The 15,657-nt window shown below is 42.0% G+C and overlaps 1 protein-coding gene across 1 annotated transcript; it reads left to right on the top strand.

Moving 5' to 3' along the window:
- Positions 1–13,883: 13,883 nt before the first annotated feature.
- On the top strand, positions 13,884–15,404 carry amigo1 (adhesion molecule with Ig-like domain 1; the record flags this gene model as incomplete). Its single annotated transcript, XM_083675959.1, has 1 exon — positions 13,884–15,404. One exon carries the CDS (start codon positions 13,884–13,886, stop codon positions 15,402–15,404), a length of 1,521 nt encoding a protein of 506 aa, XP_083532085.1.
- Positions 15,405–15,657: the final 253 nt, after the last annotated feature.

Below are 15,657 nucleotides of genomic sequence, written 5' to 3'. Positions count from 1 at the left end.
ACCTCACCAGATGGAGGAGATTATACTGTACTCATTGGTTCACAAAAAAGATAGGATCGGAGGCATCATTTTTCAACCTTGAACATTTCAGCGGTTCTTATCACGATCATGATCATTATTATTCAAATAAGCCTCGCTGCAATGAGTTTGGAAAAGGGCAGCAGCTTAAAATAGACATGTCCAGGGAGAGGGGAGCCTAGGCTCATGTTAACCAAATCCACAGAAAGAAGTCTCCATTGAGAAGGGGTCTCCAAGCAGTCAGGGAACGTTGAGTTGAATATATTATGAAATGATTCCTTTTAGACAAGCTTTTTGTTGCTTTCCTCCAGGGTGTTACTGCAGATGTACCATTGAAAAAACACAGTAGTACAAAATTCCTAAAAAAAAATAAGATTCCAGTCTTTGTATAGTCATATAACGATACAAACATTTTAATTGTTGTCTCACTTATTATTATTATTATTATTATGGTAAAGCCAATGGTTGAATCAAGAGATCAGTGCACTTTATAAACCAAATTAACTCTTCTTATGTAATTGACCATGTGGTATGATATCATGTAACATTAAGGTATGCATGACCTGGATGTAACTACTGAATGACTTTAAGCCTATATCCACTGTATTTGTAGACAGTGGATATAGTAGACATTTGTGTACAGATATACATTGTCAGGTAGTTCATGCTCCATGTGCTCAGATGCCTTATTGACAGATGCCATCAGTGGTTAGTCTTGGAATATGGTTGGTGATTGTCTTACAACCACCAGGAGTCATGCCCTGGAACAAAAAAACACACAATTAGCACTCTCTGTTGGCAGTGTCATCTTCAGCACATACTCACAGAGTGCTAATGTTCCTAAGGGCACCGTCTGCCCAGAGATGCACACACACTGAAGCACAGTACGTGTTTTGATTGTGTGTATGATTGTGTATTGTTGAACAGGAGGGAAGATGAAACTGTGGAGGAAAAACCTCCAAACTTGAGTTCTTCTTGGTTAGTCACAATTTAGCATTCTACATATTCAGTAATCAAGAAACCAAAGTTAATTTTGAGCTCATTTATCATACCAAGTTGACAGGAACTTTTCAATACACCGAAATCAATGCACAGAGAGAGATACTCTACACACGACACAGGGCAGAGAAAAATTCAAAGATATCCCTCTGTGGGCAGACTTTTTATATCCAGATCACCTCTTTGTTCCCACTTTCCCCTCTCAGTCTTTAAACCAGATGTGACCTTTCAATCTCTCTGTATATACTGAGGGAATGTAACTTTTAACCTCTCCATATGCTCAGGAATGTGTTATTGCAACAGTAAACCACATAGCACTCAGGAGAAGTTCGACATGAGTCTCAAGTCAAGAGTTCATATGTGTGTATAAAGGTTAAATGATCAGTATCCAATATGTCCTATTATTAATTTAAAGTATGAATATAGCATTAATAATCAGATGAACAATTATCACAATCTTCCACAAAACCAAGTATCAAGACTTAACTGCTTTTTATTACGTAATATGCACTGAATGTATGTGTATTCATGTACAGAATTATGTCTGCATGAGTGTACATAAGTGATATATAGAGTGTACATAAATAATAATGTATAATATGCATGAATGTCTGCAGTGCTGTATGACAAATAAGGGTATTTCAATATGAAGGGTATTTCATATGTGTATTCACATAAAGTGTGTGTTTTGAACATGCTTGTCCTGAGCATAATTGTGCACCCTAGCCAAGTGATTCACTAGATGTATCTAATAAAACACATGCCATTTTCTGAACATCATAGCCCCCCCAGGAGCTATTTCTTTTAATATCACAGAGTGAAAACAATCCATAATAATCCAATCCATAATTGTCATTGCCTCAATTAAATACAGCAAATATCTTGAGTGTATCACCCAGCTTTGCATATGAGGTGATTTGTGTCTCTCTTTGTGTTTAAATGGTTGACACTTATCTTAGTGGGCCCACTGGTGAAGCACTATTTGAGTGTGGTTTGTGGGCATCTATCTCAAAATAGACACTGCAAGCACTGCTGACCCTCATCAACAAATGCAGGGGTGACTTTCATTTGTCTTTGATAGCTTCCGGTAGATGAGTGTAACAAGGCGCCCTTGACTGAGTCACAGGGGCCCCATGGAGGCCCAACATCGCACTGCGGCAACCGACAATCTTCATACTGAAGGTAGAGCGACACACAAGCTACTGTGATGTAGCTAGCTGACGTAGAACACAAACTACTGTGATGACGTGCCATGTCAACAGGTTACTCACTCTGTAGTACACTGGGTATATAATATGCAACTTTGGTCCTAGAGTAGTATAATATGTAGGTTTGGAGGATTGTGGGGATATTTACAAATTCAACTTATTGAATGATACCACAGGGCTAAATGTATGCTAGTGTCATACAGACAGAACATCAGTCTATTGGCAGAGACAATTGATGCGTCCTCGTGCCTGCATGTTGTATTTTGCTCCCCTTTCACTTTTGTCTTAACCTGTGATGATGATAGCAAACATGTTTACATCCAGCACAGGAAGGGATTATAATCTATAACCATTTCAGAAGGGGTATGATATAGTAGTTCACGGTTCTTTCTGCACCTTGTTCTCATACACATGCACATTTGGCTGTCACACTGTTCTCTGTTCCTCCTCACTTACAGTCTCATTAATTTCTATTTGTTTATATCAGAGATTACACTATGTCTAACAAACAGCTAACAGTATCACTGTTCAATGCAGGGATCAGCAAGAGCACATTGTTGACATACCCAAGATAAACTGCAAACTGTAATTGGGTGAATTCAACATACAGTTCAGTAGATCATCAATCTTTTACAGTTTATAAAATCCTCTTAGAACATACCGCACTGTGAAAATAAACTGTTTATTAAACAGCACAGTACAGTAAAACCTCCTTCTATCTCCCGTCTGTAATCTTCCTCCATCCTCATTACTTATGCCATTAGATGAGTAGTGGAAGATGATAAACCAGATGCTGCATGGTTAGTAATAAACACAGCCGGCTGCCAGAGGAGAGCATCAAGCCAGATGCCAATGCTTTATTTTCAAGATGGGTTCATATGTAGGCATCTGAAGGTTGAAACTAAAAATAAAATGAATAATTAATTCACCAATATACATTGTAAATAATAAGAAACTACAGACAGATATACTGAATAGTGTATATTTTGAATTTTTTCCCTACCTAAGGTACCCTACCTAAGTACAATAGCTGTAAGTAGGAGTGTAACTTTTTTTTTTATGTCCTCCAATCAGAGGAAGGGGTGGTAGGGATTAAAACATGACATAAAATGGAGAAGACATTATGCAAGCAATGCTTTCTGATGCAACTTAATTGTTATCTTCCCATTTCAAATTTGATCTATCCTTTTTTTGGCACAATTCCTGATTGGACTGTATCTTTGACATCCCTGCCTTAGTTCATGGTTTTCATTTCCCAGAAATTACATTTACATTTTTATGGAGATTTACACATGCCTGAATTTATTAATGACAAATTGCCAGAGAACTAATTTCCATAGGGAAAGTGAAACCAATTTAAAGGGATGCATTTTTTTTTGCTCCACCAAATAGAAAATGTTTTCCTGGTTTGGTCCTGTAGTTGATTAGCCCAGACAGTTTTTAGCAACATATTTTTGCTCCCTTAGATACTGGGTAGTCATATTATGGGCCCCACAGAGACCCATTAATTCGGGAAATATGTCCAAAACACTTTGCAGACACTCCAAACCAACTAATATTATGACAGAATCCCCCTCTGAAGACATTAGATTTTTGAAAAGTCACTTTGCTACACTGTAATCCACTTTAGCATTTTGTTTGTTTCAGAAAAATAATGAAGGCCATCAAATAAATGAACCTCAGAGGATAATCCTGTTAATTCATTCATTCTATAATCATTCATTCCATAATCTCCATGCTGTGGTTTGATTTACCTCCACAATTTCCCCAGGCTAATTGACTCTGAATGTTTCGTATATAATTCCAGTTGTAGTCTAAACACAGATCACAACTGCGTGCATGTCTCATCCGAATAATTTTTCACTACATCTGACAGAGTATTCCAGTACCTGAATGCAGCTCTAGCCAAACAACATGGAAGAGTGTTGGCCATTTGTGCTTTATCCATATCTGCAACCTCACAACACAGAACCAACGAGCCCACAGCTCAAATCTTTCATTGTCATTGCTGGTGAAGTCCTCAGGCAACAAGACGTTGAAGTTTGCAGCCAATATTGTATGGCGCCGTCATCCTCCATGTGTGGAGATGTAGTCCGTGTACACATGTGCAGCAGAGAGAAGAAGTAAAATTCCAACGTGCAGAAAGTCCCACTCAAAAAAATTATGTTTCCATAAAATATGAAACACTCACCAATCAAAAACAAAATACAGACAAACAAAACAGTCTTCAATAGTCAATCCGAACAACGTTGAAGTCCTGAGGGCAATTGTAGTTACCTTCCCCTGGTGCAGGGCCTGCAGCAGTGACTCACTGTTTAATATCTGTTTTCTACACAACTTATTGGGGACAATATAAAAGAAAGATGAGCATTGAGTGTGGCACCTGCAAAGCCTCAACACGCAAAACTGAGGAATATCCCAACAGCTGTTGTTCTTCCCCTAAGGCCACAATGACAGTTTGTCAAAATAAAAGGCACACTAGCTGTCATTATAAAAGTACACAGTTTGGGTCTCACAGAAGCATAATAACAGTAACAGGAGGGCATTAGGTTTAGAAACCATAAGCCTCCTCTCAGAAATATCCAGACACTACAGAGGGAAAAGATTAATAGAGGCAACGGCTGGATGAGAGGAGACGCTTTAAATCCCTTATCTCACCACAAGGCACTTCCTTCAGCAGAAGATTATTACAGATTGACACAGGCTTTATTTAACTTTGAAACAAATCTGTTTAGTAGTGTCTCTTTCTCTTTCTCTCTCTCTCTCTCTCTCTCTCTCTCTCTCTCTCTCTCTTTCTTTCTCTGTCAGGCTCTTTCTCTCTCTCTCTGTCAGACAGGACTCGTTGCTAGCAAGAGGAAGACACTGTGTTCTAGGTATGTCTAATAAGGACAGTATAGTAATCATGCTTCTACTGTCTGAATGAGTCTCCTGAAAACCTGTCATCAGAAGGATATCTGATATCACCGGAAAAATCAGCTTGAAAAATCAACCACTTTTACATGCATATCATCCCTGCTCTTCTCCTCATGCAGATGTCATGTGTTTCTAACATTGCCGTGTTTTGAGCTGAGTATAATGATCACAGGAAGAAAACGCTACCTAGAAATTGTCATGACATACATGTTAGCTGGCTTAACCTCTGTTTCTGGTCATCAAGACAGCTTGCACAGGGTTCCTCTTCCTTTCACTAAGCTCCTCTTAGTACTTTGCAAAAAAGTATCCCTTTATTTTCTAGCTTTTTTCAGAGATATTTTCCTTTTATCTCGTTGTATTCCTTCTCCCACACAAGGTTTACTCTTTGATATGAGTGTGTATGGACTGTGGTATAACTGTGCCTCTCAAGGTGCAAGGTGTCTCTGAGGAAATGCTACATTTTTTACTAATCCCCATCCCTGATGCTGTGTTGATTACATCACTACAGTACCTGCTCTGTGACTGTAAGCTCCCCATCAGCACATGGGCCATCACCTGACAGTCCCAGAGAGCACCCTGGGCCTGAATAATACATGGGCTTGCTCACTCCTATAACTAGGCATGGGCAACAGCATAGGGAACCATTACATAACCACTGCAAGGCTGGCTTTGTCGGTAACCACTAGGGCTGCCTCCGTGTCTGTCTCTGTGTTTATGACTCTTTATCTTTTCCCTCAGTCTGGGCTTTTTGGGATGGCCTTCAGAGGCTTTGGCCAGAGTACATCTGCTTCACCCTAGGGTGATGAGATGGGTGATTGGGGAGGGGGTGGGGGATGCATGGTAGATTAGGGAACAAGGGAGAGGGACTGCAATCACTGTAGTTGAACTGCACAAATCCTCTCAAACGCAGATTCATATCTTATTCAGCCCAGTGTTTCATGTGAAAAGCAAGTGAATTCATCTGAGAGGGATGTTTGGAGGATAAATTAATCTTAGGATACATCATCTGACAATGGTCACTCCCTAATCACTCTCTCTCTCTCTCTCTCACACACACACACACACACACACACACACACACACACACACACACACACACACACACACACACACACACACACGTACACAAACACAACCTCTTTACCACTATCCTACATTATTCACATCCTAGGGATGAATAAATGAATACTGGGGGTAAATAGTGATCCAGCCATGCAATGGGACACTGGCCACAGAGGAGTACTAGCACATTCAGTGCATCTCTCACAGCATTCTGGTTCTTTTTTTTTGACTCCATGAACCTGTCCACTCTGGCTGCGTAAGGGACTGCATAATGTGAGGTCATCTCATTAGCTTGATGGGAGGCTGCAGAGGCTGATTTATGCAGGCCAAAGGCTCACTCAGTTTGCCACTCTATTACAGACTGGTATCAGATTGCTCTTATACCATTACAGTATAATGTTTCCTCATCAATTGATTCCTATGTTCCTTTGAGGAATGTACAGCTTTGGAATATCCTGTCAAATGTAACCATTTCTGTCAGGCATTAACTATTGATGTACAAATTATATTACTTTATTTTGTGACACTTGCAATGTAGCTGTTCAATTAATTTAACAGACATAAGCCTTCTGTTGAGTTGCAATTCGTTCAGGCAAAATAAATAAACAAATGATATATGTACTGAATATATATATGTATGGAATTTCACCCTTGAGAAATAAGATGTCTTGCAGTTCCAAAAAGCGTTTAGTCAAGTAACAAGTTTATTGTCCAAGCAAAATAGTATTGTACGGTACGTCGAGTATACGGGTAAATGAAAGGCAGTCCACTTAGACTCGCACAGCCTACAAAAACATATTGTTTTATTGTTCTATTTTGTAAATTTGTAAACTTGTTATTGCTATTTTGTTAATATTTTGCTATTTTGTAAATTTCTTGTCAATATTTGCTATTGTTTTTTATGTTCCATGCACAAACCTCACCACGTCAATTTCCTGTATGTGCAAATATACTTGGCCAAATAACAGAATTCTGATGATTCTGATTCTGAATACAACTACATGTTTGAGAGACACCTTTTATACAAGAGACCCCAAAGGTGTGGTGACCTGAAAGTGGGAGTGGTTAACAATAGCCTTCCTGTCCACCATTCAAATGGCAGATAGCAGTTTCAGAGGTGTCGCTGAGGCGCCTTATTCATTGTTCCTACATGGTGACTAGACAGACCTGTTTGATTAGCATTATCATTGATAACATTTCCTTACAGTACTGTATACTGTGATACTCTATAATAACTGTGGAACATATTCTCATTACATTATAAATCATCCTGTCATATTCCTGTTTACAATATAAACTGTAGCTCACAATGAAATCATTTTGATTTCATATAATCTATTGTGCTGTATGACATCGACCCAGTCATACTCTATGGATACACATTATCTCATTACTATCAACACCTCCCCTGTTCTGCACATCTCTCATTAAAACACTCCACTCCAAAAAAACACAGATGCAATTGAAAAACATCCCCTCGAGTGAGAGCGTGGCATTTAGCTGGAGAGTTGTAGAGGAGACATCCTCAGCCAGGCTTGATGTACCACCAGTGACCACTATGGCAGCGAGGGTGGGAGAGTGTGCTAAAAGTGCAGGCTTGGGTAAACAAGCACTGCAGGTCTGCTTTTGAACCTGTCTACTCTGGCATGTGGATGGCCTCTTAGCAACAATAACAGCCAGGGCCTCTTCGCAGATGTTCCGCTCCCTCCAATCACTGCAACAAATCTCAGTCATTTGTGAGAGTGAGGGACTCCTCTGCCAGGTAATGGCCTCTTGCTGGCCCACATTACTGCTGGTTCCCTGCCTGGCTGGCTGCAGTGGCTGATGTGAAACACACAGAATCAACATGCTACTCTACTTGTCCTAAAAGGCAGAATGTCAGGTCTCTCTGACTCATTACATACTGTATGTTTGTAAGACTGGACGGTATTGAATGCATCATCGATTTCGTACAAAATAGTTATAATATATCTGATCTGATCAGAGGTACCTTTTGAAAGTGCATAGGAAATTAAAGATGTCCATGCCAGATTAGAGATAGTATCTCCTGCTATAAAAGAGACTTTCTGGAAGAATGGATGTAGTAAAACAGAGGAGGCGTTGTGAGTCATTGGTTATTCAGAGCCTTATAGTCTCCCTGCCTTCTATTGTGGACCTCATTTCATTGCCAGGGTCCATGAGTTGACTCTTATTCCCCATGAGAAGGGATTATTGTTGTTTCCCACATAGTTAATTAGCATTACAGGATTCTCTCTGTGTCTAGTGGGAATAGTGAGAGCCTGCATGACTCAACTCCTCTATTCCTGCCCAGAGGAGAGGATTAACAGGTATTAGTGATGCAGACTGTGAAATACCCACACTGTCTTTCATTTATATTCCCCCCTCCTCCCCTTTTACTCTCGCTGGATAGAGCCCAGTGATTAATCAGTGTTTAATCGCATCTCATGGAGACCACTTTAAATAGATCTGTGATCTGTAATAGATCCTTGGGTTTAATAGATACAAAATAAAAATTGGGTATTTACATCATACTGCAATTATAGCATCAGCATTACTTTGTGTTATGTTTGATGAGTGCAGGTAAACGATTTTTGTGCAAAGGCCTATTTTATGCAGATGACTACCTATTACTGTTCAATAACAGTGTTCATAGACAGACACCTGTGTGAGTCTGTCCTTGGCTTTGAGCAGGGGCCTTGCCTGTCAAAGCAGGCATGGGCAGGTACAGCCTGTTGCTAAGCAATGAAAAAGGGACGTGCTAGGAATACAAACACAGTTGTTTGTATAGCATCATCATCAGGTATTGAGTGCTGCCAAGTGTCCACAACATACATTGTGCTTTAACTCATTTCACCCCGGCAGATGTTGGAGATAAATAAGAGATACCACAACGATGGTTAAACATGAGAGGTGTGGATAAACGTAAGGAGGAGATGAAAATGGGGATGTCTCTATGGAAACCAGGAATATCCCATGTAGTCTATGGTGATTTTTGTGAAATGTTCAGTTCAGTACTTTACAACCACTATTGCACATGTATATTTAAGATTAGTTTAAAAGAGGCAATAGATACTGCAAGAACTTACGACACAAATAAAACACCTTGTTTTGCTATTGCCACCTGCCTCAGCCCAATTGCCCTATAAATAACCACTGTTTGTCTTATTTATTTAAGAGAGATGCATTATTAACAATGTATTGACTCCATCTTTAGTGCCATCTATCTTCTCAGTTTACCTGGATGTGTTCAGCTCCAGAGTACAAACCCACAAATGATTAAGTTAAATGAGATATCGAATCATAAATATAACTTGTAGGCTTTACAGGTCATGTCTTACAAGCAATTTGGGCTCCATTATCTTTCATGTGTAACACCCATGCTCTCTCATGTGTAACAAGCTAGCTCTGTCCACACCTTGAATACTCTAAAATGGAGGACAGTGCTGATGATGTCAGGGGTGACTGACAGGTCATGACAACGATAAAGTGAGAATGGTGACACTAACACAAGGGTGACAATGACATGTCATGGATGGACTCAGCTGCTCTGTAAACCACCCTGCTCAGATACCAGTGAATGTGCTTACCATGCATGTGAAGTGGCCAGGTGGTACATGCAGAGTTAATGCAAATATCAGATCCATTTACAGTGGAGCTATCAGGCTTGAGGAATGAAGCAGTGATGCAGAAATCCTCATAACATGGGATGGAGGTAATATCCCTGCAAATAGATGCACACTGCTGTAATTTCATACACCACATCCTGATTCTGTGAAATGGGATCTTACCAATCTGTTCTTCTTCTATCTGCAGTTAAGGTCTTCATGACCACTTGGCAGTGTTTATTAGCAAGGTAAGGTGAGGCCATTGAAACACATTGTAAACAATGCTGTCACCAAGCAGCTCAATGATTAATTGGTGGAATTGTTTATTGGAACCCTTACCATTGTTTGTCTTGGATGACTGTCTCACTGAAAAACACAGCCATTCTGTCCCATGCTTAAATATTTAAATACATGCTAATGCATTATAGAATAGGAAAGTCCTTTTTATAACTGGTTTGTTGTTGTCACTGCCTGCGTCTGGGGGGTGATTCTCTCAGTGTGACATGTTGTTATAGGGGCAGTTTTCTGCAACAGAAGGTATCTGAGCAGGTACTGTACATCGAAAGCAAGTAAAGGCAGAAAATAATGTAAAAAGCAACTGAAGAGTTGCAGATGTGAGGTGGGGGCCCCAGAAATGTTTCACTTAGGGCCCCATAATAGGTTGAGCCTGCTCTGAGTAAAGACAAGGCTGCACAACCACCACAGTCAATGCAAGGCCGCAGATGGTTGCCAGGCAACGCTATCCCTGTATCACAGCAGGATGCAGAGTCGAACGTGTGTGTGTGTGTGTGTGTGTGTGTGTGTGTGTGTGTGTGTGTGTGTGTGTGTGTGTGTCTGGATGGTCTGGTCAGACGGAAGAGACTTAGGGTTATGGTTAGGGTTAGGGTTAGGGTTAGGGTTAGGGTTAGGGTTATTGATTCAGACAGATGATTACACAAATATCACAATATTTCCCTTTCTGCCTCAATGCCTTTAGTTTCATTAGGGATAGCATAAGTCTCCCATAGTAATGTAAAATGTGTCAATGAAAATGAACGACCATCATTAGGAGCAAAGTATCTGCAACATCTACATTGTGCTATTTAAACTGAGCTAATTTCACATTAGCAACATGATCATCTCTCTCCCATTGCCAACACACAATCCTATATAAACCTGACTACTATGAAAACTAGCCCTGTTGTTTCTTTGACATCAAAAACATCAACATTGTATTTCACTTGAGGAAACTGATTTCCTCACTATGACTCAAACTGATTTTTTTTTCTGAACATTGTCCACTGCCCTCATCTCTCTAGCAAAAACATATCTTAGTCTTGCAGCAAGAGCAAATAGCTCTTAATTCAGAATACAGGCAGCAACAGGACGTCATTTATGGTCTGGCTAATGGGTAAAATCTATTTGAGATTCAAAGAGCAGTAAGTCATCAAGCATCAGCCACCCTCATTCACCCTGTTCCTCTTCCAACTCATTGCTCTCTTCGAGGTCACCTGACTTTGACCTGGTCATACAGTAAGATCTATGGAGTGGTCCTGTGGACCTCTTAAAGATGCTGTAGAGGAGATACACACTGCAGACATAACTCATCTCTACAGGCCGGCAGGCCTGCTGTCCCAGGTCACCCCAATTCCTGCAATGGCAGCTTAACATCAAATTAGCCCTTATCCACTTCATGACAATGTCTCCACAACCAATATGCTACTGTAACCTCTAATCTGCTCTTCATCAAAACTAATGGGATGCATCAAATTATCACATTAAATAAATGATTTCATCGGGATGCCAGAGATGCTACTAGGGTGTGAGTACTACAGTATCCATTGGCGTGGGACGAATACCACATGGCCCTGTGTGGCTCAGTTAGTAGAGCATGACACTGGCAATGCTAAGGTTGCGGGTTTGATTCCCATGGGACCATATATACAAAAGATGTATGCACTCACTATACTGTAAGTTGCTTTAAAGTATCTGCTAAATGGCATAATATTAACCTCCATAGGCTTGCTAAAGATGGCTCACTATAGCAGTATTCAGAATTTAAGCAAGGCAAGCCCTGAAACCTTGTCTAAGCTGCACGTGGGTGAATTTGCCTGAATAAAATTACAAGGTTTCCCCTGCTCAGTGGCCCAATCAAACAAGTGAACAGAGTTTGCATAAGCAGGTTTGGCATAGATGTGAGTGAGTGCAGCTCAGGGCTGTGAAATCATTTCCCGGCGGGTAGTTTATTGTGATTGCATAAGCTCAGGTGGAAGCAGCAGGTTGATGCTGCCTGCAGCAGAGTGAAAGAGGTGGGCCATGCATCAACTTAAAAGCCCCTGTCATCCACAATACAGTGCACTGTTGGGGACATTAAGCTGCAAATCCCTTCAAAGACAACCAAGGCCAATCAATGGGTAAATATCAACTGCAATATAGCAATATAAAGGAGAGATACAATACTTTACTGAATGCAGTTCAGTTCTCTCTCTCTCTGGTTGAAATCAGCTATTTGTCTGCTATAGATTCACAGTGAACAAGTGAACAATGAAACAATAACAAATATGTATCATCCTTCATATCACTGTAGCCTTTAGTAAGACCCTGAATTTATAAAAATGCATAATGTATAATGTAATTAGATAACCTATAATTTTGGTCCGACCTATTCCCAACGCACTACATTCCCAAGTATTCCTCTATTTCCGTCATTTACAATGATCAAATGCAATATAGTTGTAACTGTCAACGCAATAGCCAACAACTACTGTTTAAACGCTAATGGGAACAGGGACATGCATGTCGAGAAATTGGTTGTCATTTAAAACCTGAGTTTTTACATTGTATCTTTTTGTGCTTTCGCGCATGGAACAGCACCTGCATCTAGAGTAATTTGAGCATTCAGACGGATATGGGGCTCATGTTATGGGAGGGGTAAATGACAGTATTACTTTACAGTTATTCCTCTACTTAAGAGCCACCGCAGTGGTTTGCTGGAATGGTCAAATCTGAATCACACCATAATGTCTTCTTTGCCGGTTTGGGAAATTGTGACTTATGATGGTACCGCAATGTGTACCTCTCTGTATTATTGAAAACACGGGTCAACCTAAATCGGCCCGTTGCAGCAACGTTGAACGCAGAATGATGCTGCTCTAATAGCCGACAAGAAACCAATGGCAATTTCTCTTGGCATGGCTGCTCATGCGCTTCAATGATTTACTTCGAAGGGATGCTGATGTGAGCTCGTGAGGACTGAGGAGTCGGAGTCGGAGTCGGACCTGCGCTTTAAATGCACTGATTTGCTGTAGAAGACCTAAGGTAACGAAGGCCGCATGGATCTGGACCACTTGTGTTTGGAAAATAATCATACCTTGACCGTATTGTTTTTCTGTATTCAGATTCGCAGTTAGTGGAAGCAGTCCGAGGGACGTGTTCTTTGATATTTACGTAATCTTACAATTGCGTGATTTAATACCCTGCGAGTTTTTTTTATACAACGGTGTGTTTAGATCTGGATTATTTGGCGAGCATACTCAAGCGCTCTCCGCTCTCCTATCTCAATTCATCCCATCTGTTGTCCTGACATTAGAGACTTATCCTGCTGTAACTGACTGCGAGATGCATAACAGTCATGTGTCCGACGATTCATTGCGGATTTAATTCTAGACAATTCCTGAGGGTGGCTTAATCTGACGTGAATAAGGTACGTATCCATGGGCTATTATTCAAATGAATTGATCATTTATGTTTTGGAGCAAATGATGCAATGCAACAGCAATGGCTCACAAGAAAGACGTTTAGTAGGCTACACTTGTAGGCTATACATGCATGCACATCTTTAATGCTTTGCTCAATCGTGTGTATGTGTGCGTGCGTGCGTGCGTGCATGTTTTGGGGAGGATGGATATACCAGGCATGTTACCATGACAGTATTTAATTCCGCCCAATAGCCATGTCTATTTCCAACAGTAGTTAATGTTGTTTGCTTTTCTTTCAGCCTTCAATTAGCAATGCCTGGGATTCCTCCAGCTGCTGTTCCATGCTGTTTAGCGAGAGCAAGTAACAGAAGACTTCTCCTTGAATAAGACCAACTGCTAGCATGTTGCCTCACAACAGAGAGAGAGAGAGCCTGCTGGACTCCTCTACCTGCCTGAGGATTCATGTGAGGAGGGCCTTCTACCTCTCCCACTGCCTCTTCCTGGCCCTCTTTTGGATGCCAGGTGCAGCAGGGTCCACCCTAAACTGCCACAAGACCTGTATCTGCGCCAGCAACATAGTGAGCTGCTCCAAAATGAACCTGACCACTGTCCCCACAGGACTGCCTCTCTACACAGCCGTGCTGGACCTCAGCTACAACGACATCACCCGGCTGCGTGTAGAGTGGACCACGGTCAAGCTGCTCAAGCTCCACAATCTCTTGCTCAGCCACAACAGCCTCCACTTTCTCTCCTCAGAGGCTTTCTTATACGTGAAGCAGCTGCGCTACCTGGACCTCTCCTCCAACAACCTCCGGCAGCTGGACGAGTTTATCTTCGACCCCCTGGTGCATCTGGAAGTGCTGTTGCTCTACAACAACCACATCTCCCAGATCGACCGCGCAGCATTCACAGGATTGGCTAACATTCAGAAGCTCTACCTGAGCCAGAACCAGATATCCCGTTTCCCCTTGGAGCTGGTCAAGGACAAAATCCATTTCAGCATCTTGGACGTATCCTCCAACAGGATCAAAGACCTCCCCATAATAGAGCTGCAGGCCCTGCCCGCCTTCATCAAGAACGGCCTCTACTTCCACAACAACCCCCTCATCTGTGACTGTGACCTTTACAGCCTGCTGGCCCAATGGCAAATCCGAAAGCTTAGCTCAGTCATGGACTTTAAGGATGAACACACCTGCATTCTGCCTATCCCCCAGAAAACCAACGTTGGCATCTTGGAACTCAACAGTAACTATATGAACTGTAGCACTTTCAAAGAGGCAGATTATGAGGCCTACCTGGAACAGACGTTGGTTCTCCGCTGTGACACTAAGCACAGGGACATGGTGAAGGCATGGGTGATGCCTGGCAATGTGGTGGTGTCAGAAGGCAGTAACCAGACAGCCAAGGTCCTCCCGGACGGCAGTCTCCAGATCAGCAAGCTGCAGCCAGAGGACTCGGGGACCTACACCTGCTTTGCCATAGGCAAGACTGTCAATGAGACGCTCTTCGTGCTGGTCAGGGTACACCCGTTCACACTGAACGGGGACGGTGAGACCCTGAACACGGCCTACACCACCCTCGTGGGCTGCCTGGCCAGCGTGGTGCTGGTGCTCATCTATCTGTACCTGACACCCTGCCACTGCTTCTGCTGCCCTGGTAAGGGAAAGAACCATGAGGACAGCATCCACTCCTCCATGCTCAGTGCCACACCCTCCCACGAGGACCTGGCCTCCAAGGCGGAGCTCAACAGGCACGTTGCTTTCATAGACCCCAAGGACCTACAGGGCCAGAATGGCAAGGTCAACCCCAACGGGGACCAGAACCTGGATGAGGAGGCGGGTTCACTGGGGAAGGGCAGGAGGAAGAAGTCAGTGGCCGAGTCCATCAGCTCTGTCTTCTCAGACACACCCATGATGGTCTGAGATGGGACGTGGTCTGATGATTGGATGTATGTGGTGCGATGTCAGCCATGTGGTGCTGAACTCAAACTGTGACTTCCTGGAGGTGGAAAGGAAGGACAAACATCTATAGTTACGACCCTAAGCAGTCAGAGGCTTAAGGGACTATTAAACCAACTGCCTTGGGATTGACAAGGACAATAGACAGAACCTTTCCAGCATTTAATCTGTAGCACTTAAATATACATACTGTGAAAGCCTGCCAGTGTAAGTTAAC

Source organism: Argentina silus (assembly GCF_951799395.1).
Source record: "Argentina silus genome assembly, chromosome: 8".
NCBI classification, from domain to species: Eukaryota; Metazoa; Chordata; class Actinopteri; order Argentiniformes; family Argentinidae; genus Argentina; species Argentina silus.
This window is presented reverse-complemented; position numbering and strand designations above follow the sequence as displayed.